The 20,713-nt window shown below is 34.9% G+C and overlaps 1 protein-coding gene across 2 annotated transcripts in view; it reads left to right on the forward strand.

Moving 5' to 3' along the window:
- Positions 1-20,713, forward strand: part of COL11A1 (collagen type XI alpha 1 chain) — a 258,624-nt gene that overhangs the window by 128,877 nt on the left and 109,034 nt on the right. For both annotated transcript variants that reach the window (XM_064282480.1, XM_064282479.1), the window contains exons 29-36: positions 2,144-2,197; positions 3,866-3,973; positions 8,253-8,306; positions 14,583-14,636; positions 14,769-14,813; positions 14,963-15,016; positions 15,130-15,174; positions 17,430-17,483. In XM_064282480.1, the coding sequence (XP_064138550.1) occupies positions 2,144-2,197; positions 3,866-3,973; positions 8,253-8,306; positions 14,583-14,636; positions 14,769-14,813; positions 14,963-15,016; positions 15,130-15,174; positions 17,430-17,483 (468 nt within the window). The remainder of the gene's footprint in view (positions 1-2,143; positions 2,198-3,865; positions 3,974-8,252; positions 8,307-14,582; positions 14,637-14,768; positions 14,814-14,962; positions 15,017-15,129; positions 15,175-17,429; positions 17,484-20,713) is intronic.

Consider the following 20,713-nt stretch of genomic DNA (forward strand, 5'->3'; position numbering starts at 1 on the left):
GCCGTTAAGCCTTTGCCATTGCTCAGTTACCGAGTACAGAGAGAATTCTACTACCTTCAAGGCCTTGTTACCCACAGACTGTTGGAAATATCATGCTTTTTTGTCTTGAGGAAAACTTCTAGGCTTGTCAGACTTACTAAAGGTAGACAAGATATTAGTTTGGATCCCTTTTTCAGGTTCAGGCCTCACATTTCCATAATTACAGGTATTTTCTGGACTTACAACAAACTCACACTGAGGAATTATTTCCAAATGTTTGTTTTGTAAAAGTTTATTGAATAACATGGTTACTGAGGGTCAAAAATGTACTAGACACTGGAGATACAGAGGGGAGGCCTGGTGCTGCAGTGGTTGAAGTGCTCGGCTGCTAACGGAAAGGTTGGCAGTTCCAACCTACCAGCTGCTCGCAGGAGAATGATGTGGCAGTCGGCTTCCATAAAAGATTTATAGCCTTGGAGAAACCCTGTGGGACAGTTATACTCTGCCCTATAGGGTTGCTATGAGTCAGAATCAACTTGATGGCAATGGTTTGAAGATACAGAAGTTAATTAGGCATGATTCTTTCCTTCTACATTTAGTAGAAAAAAAGAACTATGATCTACTACAATCCCTGGTGGTGCAGTGGTTAAGAGCTCCGCTGCTAACTGAAAGGCTGACAGTTTGACTCCACCAGCCGCTCCTTGGAAACCCTATGGGGGAACTATACTCTGACCTATAGGGTCGCTATGAGTTGGAATTGACTCAATGGCCATGGGTTAATGACCTACTAAGTGCAGGAGGGCACCTTGTTTCAATAATAAAAGTTTAGTGGGACCACATAGAATGGAGAAGTTAATTTTAGGAGGAGAAGTCTAAAGACAGGGAAAACTTTATAACAGAATTATGAGCCTAATCATAAAAGAAGAGTCAAGTCTCACCAGGTGAACAAAGATGGAAAGGGTTTGCTGGTTGTGGGCGAGTGGGTGGAGTAAACAACACAAGAAACACCAATGTAAGTGCAAGTAATTCAGTTTGCTGGAACTCAATCCCAAGGTCTTAGATGGGAAGTTAGAGTCAAACTTTATGACAAAAGATAAGACTGCTCAGGTTAACAAGGGCTAGACCATGGGGATCCTTATATCCATCATTAGCAATTTGGAACTACTGAAATACTTTAAAGTAAAAGCTAATATGTGATCAGTTTCATATTTTAGAGTGGTCATCCTGCCTGGCAGCAGGGTATGGAAGTAATGGGCCCATCATTCCTAGGTTTATTCTCATACTCAGCCTGACATGTCTTTTCTCAAACTCTTTACAAGTCATATATTCATTCACCAACTACCAACTGAAATACCATCTCTCCCATCACACCTTTTCTCATTCACTTCTTGCCTCACAGGCTTCAGACAAAATCATCATCATCATCATCTCTTTCTGAACACCCATTCCACTTAATTACTGCAAATGCTCTACCTTCAGTTCTAATTGTTAAAACAAAAATCTCAAAACACTTCAAAGTACTTAGAACAGACTAATTGCTCAGTTAATGCTATTCTATACATGAATGATTCTTGAAACTAGGAGTAAGGTTCTTGCTAAATGGTGCCTTGTTTCCAACATCTCTATTCTATATGTATGATGTCATGATGAAAAATGTCTATTTACTTGTAAAGGGTAATATTTGATTTGCTTATTATTCATATGAAAAGAGATTGCAATATAGAGTAGTTGAGCTAATAACATTTATGTAAAATCCATGATACAAAAATTTTTAGATATAAATTAGTAAATTAAGGGTAAAAATATTAGTGGTAACCCAAAGTGTGTGTAAAGTTACAATGACAATTATGTATGTATTTACTTTTTCTTTATTCAAATAAAGAACATACATGTTGTTATAAAAGCGTGGCTATTTCTACCATAAGATAGAGAAGATGTCATGACCCCATTTATGAAAAATTTCCTAGAATAACTTATAGCCAATAACTGTGAAAAGAATAGGAGGATCCTGTGACGAGGGTATGAAAGGAAGGTTGGAGGAAGGGTTAAGAGTTTTCACAACTAAGATTCACATTTCTCATAACAATTTTCCCGCATTATCATTGCTCATATTTTATAGAGCCATATTTAAACTGTGTATTTACTCTATGACTATATTTTTTAGGGCGAAGATGGTTTTCCCGGATTCAAAGGTGACATGGGTCTTAAAGGTGACAGAGTAAGTAAAAAGAAAATTTGTACTAATTGATGGAAATATATATATATATTCTCTTCTCTTTAAATATAGCAAAGGATAAGTGAAATATTTATACTGCCAGACACTTTGCTCACCTGAGTTTTTATATGAATATTAGGAATTTATTTTTGTGGAGATTATATATTGTCAGTTGTCTTTTAGATTTTATATTGTCTGTCTTTCAGATTTTATATTACATTTCCAATGCCCCTTTTAGATAGATATATAGATAGGTAGATAGATAGATAGATACAGATGTATAGTGTTTACTGACACAATTGTAGAAAATGATGCAATTAAAGAAGTAATTTGATAAGTGTGTTTTAAATTTTGTCATGTATAATGAGCTATACATAATTAACTATACTGACTGGAAGCCATATGTCTGCAACTGTCATGGATTTTCATTTTATGGTGGTCTTGAATTTTTAAATGTAATAATAGCATACTTCTTTTCTGGTGAAGGGCGTCTAGAAAACTAAGAAAAATATGAGTCACCTAAAACAAATTAAACATTTTATCAGGAATAATTATTTTATAAATAACATACTAGTACTAATAAGTCTAAGAAAAAAGGACAATTCTTTGGGATATCTTTGTTTCCCTAAAATGCACATTAAGTCTGTATAAGATCAGAACAATAATTTACATATTCTGGTATCTGAGCAACTGGACCAATAAGCTATAAGGACATTATATATTGATGTTTTCGAGGATTTCATTTTACTTATATCCACAAACAATGCCACGGAAGCAGCAGTCAAGAAATCAGACAACATATTGCTTTGGACAAATCTGCTGCAAATAAGCTCATTAAAGTGTCAGAAAGCAAAGATGTCACTTTGAGGACTAAGGTATGCCTAACCAAAGCCATGGTATTTTTCAATTGCCTCATATGCATGCGAAAGTTGGGCAATGAGTAAGGAAGACCGAAGAAGAATTGATGCGTTTGAATTATGGTGTTGGCAAAGAATGCTGAATGTACCATAGACTGCTAGAAGAATGGACAAGTCTGTCTTGGAAGAATTACAGCCAGAATGCTCCTTAGAAGTGAGGATAGTGAGACTTCATCTCACATATTTTGGACATGTTATCAGGAGGGACCAGTCTCTGTAGAAGTTCAGCAAAAAAGAGGAAGACCCTCAACGAGATGGATTGACACAGTGGCTGCAACAATGGGCTCAAACATAGCAACAATTGTGAGGATGATGCAGGACCGGGCAGTGTTTTGTTCTTTTGTACATAAGGTTGCTATGAGTTGGAATGACACCTAACAACAATAACGACAACAATACCTTAAAGTCTAAAATAGAGATTTTTTCTTGTCTTCCAAACACTGATTTCCAAAGGTGCTATCTAATTTTGATTCTTATTTTTATCTATCTCTCTGCAACACAGACATATTAAAAACAATTAGATACACAGCAGCATCTGGCTTCTGTAGATTTTGAAAATGTCAGACTGTATTCATTTGTTTAGTCAGAAATGAAATGATTGAAGAAATCAAACACTTTTAAGTCCCTGTCATAAAAAAAAAAATGAGTAAACAAATAGGAGTTGAAGAATACGACTTTTTGAAAAACTCGAATCTCTGCCATTCAGTATCCAAATACGTTATAGACTACAGAATGTTGTTACTCTGTGTTTCAGGGAGAAGTTGGTCAAGTCGGCCCAAGGGGAGAAGATGGGCCTGAAGGCCCCAAAGGTCGAGCAGGTCCAACTGGGGACCCTGGTCCTTCTGGTCAAGCAGGAGAGAAGGTTAGTAAACAACTGTAAATTTACAGGTCCTCTTGAAGATGATGCTTTGTTGTCATTTTACAATATGTTAATCACCCTTGTCAGAAATCTAGAGAATTCTGTCAAATTTGAAGCATTTCCATGTAGTTTTCTTAGTTTCTAGCCCCTTTTGCTCTCCTTGACCACACAGGATCAGCCACTCTTAAAGCTCTTCCACATTAAACCACTGATCAGTTCCCACCTAGCTGATCCAGACTCATGGCAATCCCACGTGTGTCAGAGCAGAACCGTGCACTCTAGGATTTTCAACTGCTAATTTTTTAGAAGTAGATCTCCAGGCCTTCTTCCTAGGCACCTCTGGGTAGACTTGAACTTCCAGCCTTTCGATTAGCAGCTGAATGTTTTAACTGTTTGCACTACCCATGGACTTTTCCCATGTTAGATGTTGAGAATTTGAGTGTGATTACAGACAAATGAAAGAATCAATAAAAAATGGTCTGTTTATTCATTTGTAACAAACACAGTCAACACAATCATACTTTGCCCCTCAAACCATCATGTACATTTTCTGCTTTTCCCACATAAACATGTATTTCCACAGAAAAAAAAAAATTTTTTTTTTTTTTTTTTTAAAAAAAAGAATGGTGTTTAGCTTCAGGAGTTTTTTTTTTTTTTGGTTTGGAGTTGAACCAGGCATCAGTAAGTTTAAAAACATCTCCCAATAATTCTAATGTTGGTTAGATTGAGAGCCACTGGGTTACATGCATTGTGTCTGTAAAAATGGCATGAGGCACAAAAAAAAAAAAAAAAAAAAAGGCATGAGGGCAGTGTCTGACCTTCTGTAACTTCACCAAGAGAAGGAGAATCAAGATCAATAGCCCAAGGCTGATTCCTGTGAGGCAGAGGTCACACATGCCTCCTCTCTCTGCCATCTTTACCAGTTCTGACACCATCCGTCCTCCCCCAGGCACTCTCTACTTCTCTGTTGGTTCAAGAATTCACTGCAGTGGCCACACAGAACTCACAGACCATACTCATGATTATGGGGTTTATTAGGGAAGTAACAGGTTATAATTCAGGTTCAGGAACACTCGGGATACAGTTCTTCCATCAGGATAGCCTCTTCCAAGCTGTTCTTATAGGTAGACCTCTTCCTGGCCCTCGGCTTCTGCCCAAAGGCACTCCGCTTTCTCTCGCCATGGGCCAGGAAGCCCACCACACTATCTCCTGCTGCTGGGCCTGTACTGCCGGGTCTCTGCTGCCACTTTTTGAGCTTTCTCTCTGTCTCCTGGTTCCAGATGTTTCTCAGAGCAGGGATCCCAGATCCAAAGGACGTGCTGGCTCCTGGCTGTTCTTCCTTGGTGGTGGTGGGATCTTCTCTTTTCCACCTGTGGGGTGGCTCATTTCAAGCCCAATGGGATGGCAAAACTGACCGATCCCTTTGGTGGGCCACAGTTACCCTATCACACAGTCCCGCCTAATCACTTGGGTGGGAGTTACAAGACCATGGCTAGAAAGGCCACATGAAAGTGATCCATCGCATTACAGTGACAAAAAATATTATGCACCCATTACAGTAAATTTAAATGCAATATAGGTAACTTGAAATTATGCCTTAGTGGACTCTCAGTGACATGGTAAACTTTTTACAGTATACTGTAAGGCTCAATTAAAAATAAATAAATAAATAACCTAGAAATTTCTGTGACAAGTGCTATCCCATTCTGTACAATAAAGTAGCAAAATATAAATAATAGATATCTCTTGGTAGTATAATTCTAATGTTTTCCTTTCATATATATATGTACATATATATCTCTTTTAACTAAAATTTCTATGATGAGCATGCCATTATTTTATAAAAGAAAGAAATACCATACTATTTAAGAAAACTGTAATCATCTGTCTCCTGACCATTCTGTCCCAAAAGGAAAATACATAGATTTTCACTAGACGAAAATAAATCAATAATTTCTCATGTCATTGTGAGTCATCTGATGTAGCAGTTCTTCCGTAGTTTTACACTCCCAATTTCTGTTTGTGAATTGATGACTAAATGAAAGAGAATCAGCACAAAGCTGGTTCCAAGAGGCTACGGTCAAATATATCTCAGCTTTTCCACTTCTCCATTGTCTCTGACACCAGCTGCTCCCTTCCCCAAGATGCTCGATTTCTCTCCTGAGCTCAGTATCACTGCATCGCCGCACAGAACTTACAGACTATACTTACAGTTATGTGGTTTACTAGGGTAAAGGATACAACTTATGAGCAGGACACAAACAGGCAGGAATAACAGGATACGATGCAGGAGTAACTTAGGAGCAACAATAAGAGATAATTGAATGAGGTTTGGAAAGGCCTCTGAAACAAAGGACATGTCTGTCCTCAGATAGCTCTCCTTCCCTCAGAAAGCTGCTTCAAAGGCTTATATGTTTCTGGTGTTTATCAATCAGTCCACACACCTGGTGGACTCCAGACCAGTTCCTATTCATCAATACATATCCTCAGGTGAAGCCAGTGTAGCCCAACTAAGGGTTTTTTTTTCCCAGAGGCCAGGGACAAAGGCCAAACTGCTTGAGGTAAAGTAACTTTTAACCCACAATGATGAATGTCATGGTGTTTAGGTGATGGAAAGAAAAGGTCTGGGGAAAACAGGGGCTTTCATGACCGTTAAACATTTCCATTTAAAATACTCAGTTGCTAGCAGTTTACTGCTCCTCTAGGGCTTCCTTTCTTCTAATCTCCTCTCTCTTCTGTATAAATGATCCCACATACTTTCTGAGCCTTCTGAAGTTTAAAACTACCCTTGATTCTTCATCTTTTACATTTCATGAGTATTTTTTTATTGAAATATTGATGTTGCATTCCACCATGTTGAAAATGCAAACAAATTCTGTCTGGATTTATTTTAAAATGACTCTGAAAATGGAACAACAACAACAAAAAAAACTATACATTCTAATGTAGTAATTAACATAGAACAAAAATAACATTGTGATCATAATTAGGGGATTTCATTAACCTTGAAATCAATGGCATAAAACAAGCTATGATAACATAATGTATCCAAGGGGACGTCATTATGCACATGTTTCTTAGGGCTTTTTTGCATGTTTTCCATCTGAAGACTGCTTACCTATGCAGTGTTGATCTTGAATCATATAACTCTTTGGTTCAAACTACAAAAACAAGGTCATAAATTAAGTATGTTCTTAATTTCTTGCTTTACTTTATCCAGTGAAATAATTCTTTTTGCTCATAAAATACTGCTCAGTTTTTAAGGCTGTATACAGTAACTTGGATTTTTTTGTTTTATTCTATTTTATTTAAATATCTTTTGGGAATAAGATACTATGTGCCTGCTAATGTTTAAGATTTTAGTGAATACCATTTTATGTATGGTATGTGTTTTATAAACATCTTAAGGAGAATGAGGCACAGTAAAATTTCATACACATTTTATTCATTTATTTATTTTACTGCATGTTTGCATTCATGCTTTGTTGTGAAATTTCAGAGAACTAATTTTGTTAGTAGAGAATTTTAAACCTCTTGATATTTGGTATACCTTGCTGCAATCCATTATAATTTACCATGTGTTTTTAGTACTTTCAGAATGAGGAGTAACTATTGTACTGGAACAAAATAGTCACATAATCAATAGTCATCTGCAGAAATTAACACACCACAAATCCATGGCTATTTAGCTATAGCTCTCAACATTTAGTATATTTATTAACCTACATTTATACAGATATTTGTATAAAAGAAGAAATTTTGCTCAAAATTTCATTCAGAATTTTTTAATATAGTTATTTAAACTTTACTTATTCTATGAGAAAAGTTAAGTAACTCAGGATCACTTGCTATATATTTATGTTGTAAGTAATAACATGACTTTATCAAAAAATTGCTTTAGTTGGAATAACAATATCTAAATGTAGTTTCAACTACATAAAGTAAGTTGTAGTTTAACTTTGAAAAAGCTTAGGTGTTTTATTTAGTCCTGTTTTAGAGTCCACAAAGGGGGCTCTATATCCCCAAAGAAAGCAATATAACATACAACAGAGGATAAGTTAGCCAACATTATAGTATTAGAAATATGTCCATATTCACCATTCTTTTCCTATTTAAATGAAGAAATACAATGAAAGTAAAGTATGGTTAAAACTTGTAAATCTTCCTTTTGAATGTGAGACTCTATAGTTCTAACATCTAGAAAAATGACTAAAATAATTTCTATTTAAACTTAATTCAACTTAGAGTACTTATTTTACTATTATTATTTTTTTAACTTTAGGGGAAACTTGGTGTTCCAGGACTACCAGGATATCCAGGAAGACAAGGTCCAAAGGTAAAACAATTATCTTGATTTCTATAACTTATTTATCAACATTTTGGGTGAACTCTCAAAATTAACCACCAGTGGTTCCCTTACAGTTATAGATGATGAGTCCTGAAAATATAATTTCACAAACAATCATTGGGAATATGGCTGCCTGAAGTGGAAAAAAGTCAGAGAGCCTAGGTGGTAAAGGATTGGAGTATTTTAGGAGACAGGGTCATAAAAGGAGGGCATCAAGTCAGTTGCTATACTCAGATGAAATAAGGAGTATTTCATAGATGAACCCACGTCTATCTAGAAGTTTGAAGTAGATGACGGGTATTAGATAATACCTGATTTCATTTCAAGTACCCAAAGGTTTGAATTACCACTTGATAAATTTTTAGAAAATAATTATAAACATCTTCCACCTTGTTTATTGCCCCTTTTTCCTACCGTTATTAGTTTCCTATGGCTGCCATAACAAATTACTAAAATGTGATGGCTGGAAACAGTTTAGAAATTTATTTTATCAAAGTTCTGGAGGCCCGAAGTCTGAAATCAAGGTGTTGACAGAGCTGCGCTCCCTCTGAAGGCTGTAGGGGAGGACCCTTCCTTATCTCTTATAGCTTCTTCAGCTTCAGGCATTCCTTGGCTGTGGCTGCATAATTCCAACCTCTGTCTCTATCTTTAAGTGACCTTCCTCTTTGTGGGTCTGCGTCTCTTCCTCATATATTTCTTATAAGGACACTTGTCACTGGGTCTAGGACCTACTCAGATAATCCTGGATGACCTCAAGACCCTTAATTTAATTTAAAAAAAAAAAAAAATTTTTTTTTTTTTTTTTTTACCCCTGCAAAAAGACTCTTTTAGAGAATAAGATAACATTCACGATTCCAGGGATTTGGACATGGGCATATCTTTTTTGGGCATCACTGTTCAACCCACTGGAAAGCGTGGTGGCATAGTGGTTAAAAGCTACAGCTGCTAACTAAAAAGTCAGCAGTTCAAATCCACCGGGTGCTCCTTGGAAACCGTATGGGGCCGTCTACTCTGTCCTGTAGGGTCACTATGAGTTGGAATCCACTAGAGGGCAATGGGTTTTTTGTTTTTTGTTTTTAATTCAACACGCTACCCCATCCAGATCCTATTTCTGATGACTATTTTCAATATATATATATTTTAAGCATAAGGATGTATTCGTTGTTATTTGTTGTCAACTCATGGCTCTGACTCATGGCAACTCCATGTATAACTGGTGTGCCAAGGTCCAAGATCATCACAGAACACACAGACTACACACTCTAGTGCATGGGATAACACTTTACTCATGTAAGAAGACAGAGCAAAATCAGCTTCAAATATGGGCACTGGTCTTCCATAGTCAATGAGTGCCCCCTCATGGCAAGTGCAGGGCAGATATTCCACACATACCCCTCTCATGCCATGTCAAAGGAGAGACCCTGTTCACTTCTCACTGGGAACAGATAAAGAAGAGGGGTTCGCCAAATGTCATTTGGTACCCTCACATAAGCAAGAGTACCAAGAAAGTCATCATGTGTCCAAAAAAGGGAGGAAGGCTTCTCTAACAAGGAGAAGGGACCGGACAGAGAGAGAGACCCTATTTCCAGCCTCCTTATCAGAAGCTGATCTGGGCTCAAGGCCTCTGTTTAGGAAGCCTGGGTGGAAAACATATAGGCAGACCATCCCCCCAGCTGTAACAGAATGAAACATTGCTTGGTCCTGTGCAATCTTCATGACCATGTGTATGTTTGAGTCCATTGATGTGGCTATTGAGTCCATCTCATTGAGGGTTTCCTTCATTTCCAGTTACCTTCTACTTTTTTTTTTTTTTTCTACTTTACTAAACATGATGTTTTTTTTTTCCTATTGATTGGTTTTTCCAGGTGATGAGTCCAAAGTAAGCGAGTCAAATTCTTGCCATCCTCTCTTTTAAGGAGCATTCTGGTTGTATTTCTTCTAAGACTGATTTGTTTGTTCTTTTGGCTGCCCACAGTATATTCAGAATTCTTTACGAACACCACAATTCAAACGCATTATTTCTTTACCTGACTTCCGTTTTCACTGTCCAGCTTTCAAATGGATATGAGGCAGTTGAAAAGACAATGACTTGGATGAGGTGCAGCTTAGACATCGTAGTTACATCTTTGCTTTTTAAAACCTTAGACAGGTCTTTTGCAGTAGATTTACCCAGTGCCATACGTCATTTGATTTCTTGAGTGCCACTTTCATGGACATTTATTGTTGATTTGATTAGAATGAGATGGTTTTAAACAAGCATGTTTATCTCAGTGCATGAATTTTCCTTAAGCTAATCATAAAACGTGTGAAGACTGCACTTATGCATTGACTAGTTACCTTAACGTAGGTAAGTGAATTAACGTATAAATGCCAGTTATTCATATTAGGATAGTTTATACCATTCTTTTAATTACATGTGCATGAGATTATCTATGGAACTATCTATCTCAGTTTGACACATTCAGGCATGATAGGCATAGTAGATGGAGTCCACTCTTAGTTCATATATCACCAAACATATACGTATTAATACTTTTCACTATAAAAAATGTCCTACCTTCTGACAAATGTGAAATGCACTGCTCTTAAATTTACTCATCATTATTTGGTGATACTATAACAGTCTTATTTAATTTTGTCTTATAATTTTTAAATTGATTTTCTGGTAATGTCCCTTGTGTAGTAGAAGGTAAATATGTTTTGAGCACTTACAAAATAAGATTCATGTCATTTATGCATTAAAAATAATGTAGGCATTATTTAATTTTTTCTGGCCACATTTAGAACACTAATTAGACAAGTTTACCTATTAAATATTGTCCCTAATATACTGCACTCTCTCCCAGTTACTTTCCTTTTAAACCTCAAGCATTTTCACAAATATTTTAAGTAAAAGAAGCCAGTCACTGCTAGACCCAAGACCTTACGCTACCCTTAAATTATTTTATGAATTCTTGATCTACTTACTAATCTGAATTGCAATTTTAGTGTTGTTTTGTTTGACTTAAAAACATAGAAAACTGTCATAATATTACTTGAAAGAGCACGGTTTTCATTTATGAGTTTGTTTTATATTCTGGTCTTTTTCTATGTTTCCTAAGTGCTCTGATCCGTAATCTTTGAGTTATCTTTATTAACAAAATGAAACAGAATGACTAAAGAGAAATGTTCCCTCCTAGAGGAATCAACCATTTTCTTTACTCTTTAACCTTAATGTCTGAAATTTTTGTCTTTATTATTTTACTTTTTTTCATTATCAAGAAACTTTTAGGTTTCTCAGTTCTAAAACAAAAAAATGATGGACACACCAAAGATCAAAGATAGTGCTACATTTTTTCCTATGTGGATGCCAATGAATTTTGAATATATTTAAATATTTATTGTACTGAAAGTGAAATCTGGCAGCTAATCTCTTTGAAGCAGTTTAAGGAGTATAATTAGATACTATATTTTGTTTACTACTGTCTTAGTGGAAATATAAGCCATAATGGGTATTCAAAAGAAACACTACCAATGTATTGTATAAAATAATAGATGTTTCAAAAAGTAAAATCTATTTTAAGGTAAGATTTGTTTATATTTAAGATAGTATTAAAAATAATTTTGAACAATTCATATTTATTGACTAAGCCAATTTCACCATCCACCTTTTGCTTTTTGGACTTTTTTTTTAAATATAAAAACAGCTGATAACTTTACATGAGAATTGTATATTTTGTTGACAATTGTTTATGTGGAAAAAGATAAATAATATCCTATATATTAGAAAGTTTTTAATTAATGGATTAAGCACTTTTGTCTGTTTCCCATCAATGTCTTCGAGCAGAAACTATGTAAGAAAATAAGTTTGTTATAAATAAAATTGATGAATAAGATCAATTTTTGTTTAAATGGAGTCTATAAATTTGATTGGTTATCTATATTTCTCAGGACAGAGATGAAGACTTGTTCCCAAATAAAATCTAATAAAAGTAAATGATTTCCATATTGTATTATCCTCACCTATCAAATTCTTAGGATAATCACTCCATCAGATGTAAGTCTGAGTCTCCATAGAGAAAGGGAAGAAACTTTGAAGTTCTACAAAAACATAATTTTTGGAGTCTTTTTTTCCCCAGTACATGGCTATTTTGTATCTTAACAATTGTTCCCATGTGGATTATATGCGAGCTGTAAAGCCCTTAATCAGAATATATTAGGAAATAGGTCATAAAAAAGAAGCTTAGTAGTGCTTCCATAAGGTTTTACACATACTTTTTCTGACCTGCTGTAGTAGCACTGGTGGAGGAAATATAAATTAGTAGCATCCAGCCAGCTGCAAGATATGTAATGTTGACTCCCCTCAAATTGGGAATGAGGCCAAATAGTTACCTTCTGCATGTCCGTAATAGTCTTCAACAGTCTATTCTAACTGTAAATTCATAAGAATACAATTTTTAGGGCTTCTCAAGCTTCACAGTGTGTGTCACCTGGGGAGGTCGTTAAACACGCAGCTGCCTGGACTCCACCACCAGAGAGTCTGTTCCAGTAGGACTGGAGTGGAAGCTGACAATCCATATTTTCAGCCGTCACCCTAGATGATCCTGACATAGAGGAGACATTTATCACTTGCAGAAGCATTACTTCAGGGGCAGTTCAATGCAGGTGACTGGATGAAAAAGCAAGGAATGTACCAAATCAAAGAAGACTTTGTTACATCTCCCTTAATGTATGGGGAAGTGTATAAAAGTTGAATTGTCTGTTACTCTTTACTAGATATTTTGCACATTATTTCATTTAGTCCATATAGTGACATAAATTGAAAAAGTGAAAAAGAAGTTTACTTACTTTTTTTGCCAGGGTCTCATAGTAAGTTGAAGAGCAAAGATTTGAACCCTAATTTGCTCTATTTCATGACACAATGATAAAGCAAACCAATTACAGTCATGATCAAAGGACTCTCTGGGCAGATGAATATCAGGCACAAGGTGGAATGGGGAAATTTGGTTCTTAGAGATTATAATATATTCCATGTGTAAAATGTGACCATTTGTGGGCCAAATGAAATAATGCTTGTGATGTGCTTATCACATTGCTAAACAATCATTATGTATTGTTGTCTATCATGATCATTCGAAACCCTGGTGGCGTAGTAGCTAAGTGCTATGGCTGCTAACCAAAGGGTCGGCAGTTCAAATCTTCCAGTCCCTCCTTGGAAACTCTATGGGGCAGTCCTACTCTGTCCTATAGGGTCGCTATGAGTCAGAATCGACTCGATGGCACTGGGTTTGGTTTTTTGGTTTTATCATTATCATTATTATATCCTGCATTCCTTTATTCCAAAACCCACAAATTCAAAGAACCTATAAAATGTATATTATTGTCCTCATTTTGTGGAAGAAAAAAACTACAAAGAGAATAAGTAACGCATTCAACTTGCGTATGTGATAGACCACAAGCATAAATTGAACTTACGTCTTTAGAATTACAAAATCAGGAGTTTAATGCTGGACTGCCTGACTTAGACACTTAGCTAAATCTAACCATGTTCAGACACCAAACAGAGAAGGTGGGGGAAGGTGTTCGTCTAAATGAATTGATCCAGTTTTAAAGGTGTAAAAATATTTAACTAAAAGTTGTTTTTTTAATAAAGTAGGTAAAATTCTGCTTAATTTTTATTATAATTCAAATTGTGATGTTTTGTGAATGATAAAAATTTAAATAATCATACATGTTGGTTTTGGAAAAGACACAGGTAAAATATTTTAATAAGTACATGAAATTTCATAATAACTAATCACACTTGAATATCCAGATGTCTTCTGAAAAGGAGATAAATATAAAAATACAATACTGTTAATTCCAGAAAAGCTTTTCATAAAATTTCTATTTTAATGTTTTATTTTTCATGTTTGTGAAAAATAGGATTTTCTTTAGAGTTGAAGCAAATAGATAGAATTATAAGTTAAAAGTATATTTTTACACAAAATACCCTTTAATTACTAATTTCCAATATGATAATTATAGTACTTGATTAATTATTTTATTTTTAAAGTTGACAACTAAAATATGTTTTATCAATTCATACTTTCAATGCTTTCAGGATTTCAGATATCATGGTAAGTATGTTTTCAAATACATGAATCAAGGTTGCATGATAGCTGAAAAATTATATTTTTGATTTAAATGTTACCAATTGTGTCAGAATCACTGTTTCAAAAGAATTATAGCTTGCCACTGAAACTGTTAATTACCTTATATTTATTGTTATTATCATTATTGTAGGGTTCCACTGGATTTCCTGGGTTCCCGGGTGCTAATGGAGAGAAAGGTGCAAGGGTATGATATATAAGTATATTGTCCTGGACTATCTAATACAAATGTTCTTGCATGAATGCTTATCTCTCAGGATTAGACCCATAATTTACCGTAACAGGCTGCATACTGAAACTGTTTGAACTTCTTTGGCAGGGTGTAGCCGGCAAACCAGGGCCTCGGGGTCAGCGTGGTCCAACGGTGGGTGCCTTGATTTAAAATGATGGTTAGCGTTTTTTATTTTGGATTTAGTAATTCAAGATATATATTTTTTTCAAATATAAAAATGGATTCTGTGCCTTGGAGTTGCTTGGCACTAAATCAGTTTCATCTTTTGTCCTCATATACAGGGTCCTCGAGGTTCAAGAGGTGCAAGAGGCCCCACTGGTAAACCTGGTCCAAAGGTATTGTTGTCACTTATTCCATTCTGAGCTTTGCTGTAAGTTCCTTCTCCCAGATAAAGGTTTCTGTGAGAATGAATCAAATCTAATTTTTCTTTTTCCTTTGCTGTTGCTAGGGTACCTCAGGCGGTGATGGCCCCCCTGGCCCTCCAGGTGAAAGAGTACGTATTATACAGCCATGCAATGTAAAACAAAAATTCATATTTTGCAAGTGTTTACATTTATGGGAAAAAGTACATCTCTCTGCAAATACATGTATACAGTCATCCACAAAGTCCTTGTCAAAATTTTAAAAAATTCCATATTCTTTAATTTACTCCTCTGAAGAAAATGCTTAATTGGTTGTGTATTATTAATTTTATTCTAGAAATGAGAGAAACAGTGTATATAATTGGTATAAATATAACTGTTAAACTCAAGTCAAAGCATCTTTTAAAAATATGCGTAAAACACCCTTGCTCTCTCATCCATCCCTCTCGCTTTCTGTATTGATATCAATTTTGTCCAAGGCAGAGAAGCATTATGCTGGTAAAATGCCAGCTATCAGTAGCCATTAAATCACAATCGATATACATTCAAATCAAGATAAAACATTTATTCCAGTAAAAAGAAAAACTAGTTAGTAAATTGATTTTCAATTGATACAAAATAAAGCTAAATACAGATGAGCAAGCATGCCCTTTTTTTGGCTTATTTAGCAAAACAGCATTTTTTGCAGCCAGATTTTTTTAAAGCTATCCTCTTGTCAGAGTTTTAAATATTAAAATCTTTATTAATGTGAAACAAATTAGCCTCACTTCTTAATATTTTATAATAACTTTTCAGTAATATGCAGTTTTATGTTAAGATATATTTGTTTATTATTTTTCAAATTTTATCTTAGATCTTTTAGAAAAAGAGAAAAACACTGATGTAGAACTTAAATCTGAGGAAGAGTGTGTATGTGTGTATATATATATATAATTTTTTTTTTTTCTCTTTTGAGTAAGGAGGAATGACTAAAACTTGTGTCTATTTCTATTTGTGACACAAATGTTGGTAGGTAGGGAGATAGGACACAGGAATAAACATTTAATTAGTGTTGTTTTAAGGCTTTGACCCATATTTAATGAACATTACTATAAAACAATGGTGTGGAGGCATATGACCTCCTCTAACTTCACAAGGGGGAGGAGAAAGAATAAAAATCATCGACCCAAGGCTGACGATTCCTATGAGCTGGAGGTCAAACATACCTCTACCCTCCAATACCTTCACCCTCCAACCTGTTTACCAATTTTGACACCAGCTGTCCCTCCCATGGCACTCTCTACTTCTCTCCTGGGTTCAATAATTCATTGCAATGGCCACACAGAACTCAAGATCGTACTGACAATTATGGAGTTTATTAGGGAAGTAACAGGTTACAACTTGGGATCAGGACCACTAGGCTACAACTTAGTATCAGGAGCAGGAAGTGTGTGGACAACGTCTCCCTTCTTCAGTGCAGGACAGCTCTCTCAGCTCCTCTCAGACCTCTCGTTTGTTTAATGAGAAACTAATCTGCACTGTAAACCTTCATTTAAAGCAAAATGAAATAAATACTAACCAAATCATATTAAGAGATTTTATTTATATTATCTTCTACTTTGCATTTCTTCCTCTTAAAATATATTCTTGGTTTATAAAGGACAATCTTTCACTAATCATTTGTTCTGTCAGCAACACTGATATTGAAAAAAGGCATATTATGCATTTTAAAGATATGTAAATATGGAAGTTGAATAATATAGTTAATTAAGCATCAAGCCAAGAATAATATTATAAATATATATTTGGACTGAATGTTAATGAGGATAACTGTGCAATAAGACTCTTTTCATCTTGTCTACAAAAGAAATTTGTATGTGAGAAAAATTAGATATTGACATCCGCAAAAAATAAATTTATTTTAAAATACAGTGATGAGTTAAAAATGATGGTCTTTTTGAGGTAGTTTCATATTTTTATATCTTTCCCTTTATTTCTGTATGACTAACGCCAGAACGTTTATAAAATTAATTAAAAAATACTTTTTCTTTTTTGGAATTTTGGAGTTGAAATATTCTTTAAATATTACTAGCCAATGTTAGGAAAACTGCTGAACTTCTTGATAAAGATATGTTCTGTTCACTTTTAGCATTCTAAATATTTATAGTGTTCTTGAGTTAAGAATATTGGCATTATTCAATAAGAGTATTGACTAATGAACAGTGTGAAAAATATCCATTTTGCTTTGAATTAGCACCAGTAATCTCGTCTGCTGCCACGGTTCTGTCACTATGGTGCAGAAGATGTATGCTGCATTGTATTTTATCAATAGAAATAAACTGCAGTGTATGGATGTGTACCTGGTAAGGCATATTCTTAAACTTCTCCCACTGTTCTTTATTTCCAGGGTCCTCAAGGACCACAGGGCCCAGTTGGATTCCCTGGACCAAAAGGCCCTCCTGTAAGTGGCATAGTTTCTATTTTTCTTTCTTCATTTTTCAGTCTTTTAAAATTTTTGAGTCATACCCTTCATTTTAAATAATGTTTAGATAAAAATACTGATATCATCACTAAAAAAAACAGAAAATTGAACTTAATGTCAAATAGTATAGATATTTTCAGTTTATGAAGTTCATCAATTATCTCTAAATGTAATTTAATCATGTCTTATTAAGTATTCATTCCAAGTATGTTAAACTAGAACAACCCTGTCACTGCACTATTATAATGAATAGTATTTACAGCATTAATACTTGTTACTAAACCTTAAAGCCGTGGTGTCTCAGAATTTCCCCTCTATCTTCCATTCTCAATTGTATCCTTCTCCAAGTACTGCTTCCTAACTAAACCCCCTCTGGAGTCCCTGGGTAGTGTAGTTAATAAGCATGGTGTCAACCAAAATGTTGGAGGTTTGAGTCCCTCCAGAGGCACCTTGGAAGAAAAACCTGGGATCGATGTGCTTCTGAAAAATCAGCCGTTGAAAACCCTGTGGAGCACAGTTCTACTCTGACATACTTGGGGTTACTATGAGTCAGAATTGACTCAACACAAACTGATAAAAACAAAACTAAAAACCCTCTGCTGTTCTGATATCACATTAAATTTTTTTTTTTCTTTTTACTCTTTTTTGCTTCTGTGTTGCATTATTCTTTGAACATGTACTTATAACCTTTTGGAATCATCTCCTTTTTATAAATTTTATTTGAAGTAATACTCTTTTGAATACAGGCAGTCCCCGGGTTACAAACATCTGATTTATGGACAACGTGAAAAAAAAAAAAAAAAAAACATGTTGCCGTTGAGTAGATTCCGACTCATAGCTACCCTATAAGAGAGAGTAGAAATTCCCCATAGAGTTTACAAGGAGGGCCTGGTAGGTTCAAACTGCCGACTTTTGATTAGAAGCGGTAGCACTTAACCACTGCCACCAGGGTTTCCTTGGACACCATACTTGCCCTTTAACGTTATATAAATTTTCCCTCCCTCTGAAACAATTGAACCAACCCCTACTCACAACAAATTCTTCATCACAGTCACTCATTGCCATGGAGTGGAATCTGAATCCTAGCGACCCAGAAGGACAGAGTAAAACTGCCCCATAGGGATTCCAAGGAGCCTGGTGGATTAGAACTGCCCACCTTTTGGTTAGCAGCTGTAGCTCTTAACCACTGCACCACCAGGGTTAGGGCTAATTAGGAACCATATGCACCTGTTTAGACTTACCTACAAATTTAACTTAAAGACACAGTGAGGAACAGATCTTGTTCATAACTGGAGACTGCCGGTATTGCCATCAAATATCTTTACAAAGTTAATTGTAAATCTTTATTTTTTTACTTACTTAGGAGACATAGTTAGGGTATGCACAATTGTTTTCATTTGTTTGCAGCCTATTCCTTTTCCAAGAGTTAGAATCATCCTATTTAGAACATTGATTCTCAAGGTGTGGTCCCTGGACCAACAGCATCAGCGGCAATTGGAATAGTGTTAGAAATGCACTACTCCCCTAACATCCCCCCGACACACACACACGTAATCAGATTCTTATCAATGTTTTAATAAACTTCCAGGTATTCTGCACCACTGATCTAATCTAGACTAGACAATGCTACCCATACTTAAAGTGCATATAAATCACCCTGATATCTTGTTAAAAATGTAGATTTTGATTCAGTAGCCTGAGTAGTTCCTGAGATTTGATGTTACTATCGGATACCCAGGTGATGCAATGCCGCTGGCCCATGGATCATTCTTTCAGTAGCAAAGTTCTAGATTATTTTGGCGGAAAATAAAACCAACATAATTTGAAAATGTTCTATTCTTCAGGAATCGGAATGTAGTTACGATATTCAGTTAATGATTATATGAATGTAATGTTTTTCCATCACAGGAATAAAAATAAATTCCAGTAAATCATTATTAGTATTTTTATTCACATCCTGTATATTTTTATTTAGAAGCACATTGATAATACATTTTGAAGCTGAATCTTTTCGACTGATTTTGAACTGAATTTTTGACAAAACCACAACACATACCTTGAATGAGTATACGATTTTAGTCTTTTAACATATGCCACTCTTTCAAAAGTTTTATAGCCTAAATTTCCAATTTTGAGTAATTATAATTAACCAAGTCTGATCCAATAAACTGTTTCACAAAGGAACAGTTCAGAAAAATCTCAATATGTCAAAGTTTTATTAAGTGTTATTTCTGGTTACATAATATTTTTAAAACTCTTGAAAATAATTTACGAGTAAGTATGTTCGCTAGTTTTTATTGATTTTGAATAGCCCCCTGTTTCACTGATAAGTTTCAAATGTAGCTTTAGTTTACATCTTTAAAAAATGATTTATTGTGAATAAATTGGATTTCATTGTGTAGCTGAAATACTGACTTTATTGATGTGGTGATTTCCTTAGACAAGGTGCACAGAGTATTATTTTAATGTTAAACAACTTTGTATTATTGTAAAAATATCAAGAAAATATCATTATTTATATTACAGTGTTAAAAGGATCAATGCAAATAGCTAGTATATAGTATTGATACTATCTGTGTATAATGTTGCTCACCCATTAGCTCAGTTGTACTCTAAATGCCATACTAAATCTCTCTCTGCAAAGTTTTCCAGACAGAGAAGTGAAAACACAGCTCCAATAATCATTATACACCTGAGAATTTTTTCATAAGCGTTTTCATAAGTATTTTGAAACTATTTGTACCATGTGCATATTATCATTGTGTAGCAGCATAAAACCCAATGATTTGTACCATCTTAACATTATTATTCCATTTATATTTCTAAATATTTTCAAGAATTGCTTCTATCATGCAGTATAATTTCTATCACACAGTATAATTTCCATCATGCAGTATAATTTTATTGTCAAAGAAAGCAATTTGACCCATTTTTTCACAGACTTTTTCAGTCCATTCTTTCCTGTAGTTTTCAATAGGTTTTGAAGCATTGATTATGAATGTGTTATATCTGTAAGAGGTATTAGCAGTATGATAAATGCTTACACTTGAGAAGTATGTAGACATGACACTGTTAAGGACTATTGCTTTCACTGCTAAATAAAATGGTTCTTAGACTCTGCTTCTCTGACAAGTGAAACAGTACAGCATAAACTAAAAGTACCTGTCATGTCCCTGGCATGCAGTTTTCTGAACGTTTATGAAAGAAAT

Source organism: Loxodonta africana, chromosome 3 (assembly GCF_030014295.1).
Source record: "Loxodonta africana isolate mLoxAfr1 chromosome 3, mLoxAfr1.hap2, whole genome shotgun sequence".
NCBI lineage: Eukaryota > Metazoa > Chordata > Mammalia > Proboscidea > Elephantidae > Loxodonta > Loxodonta africana.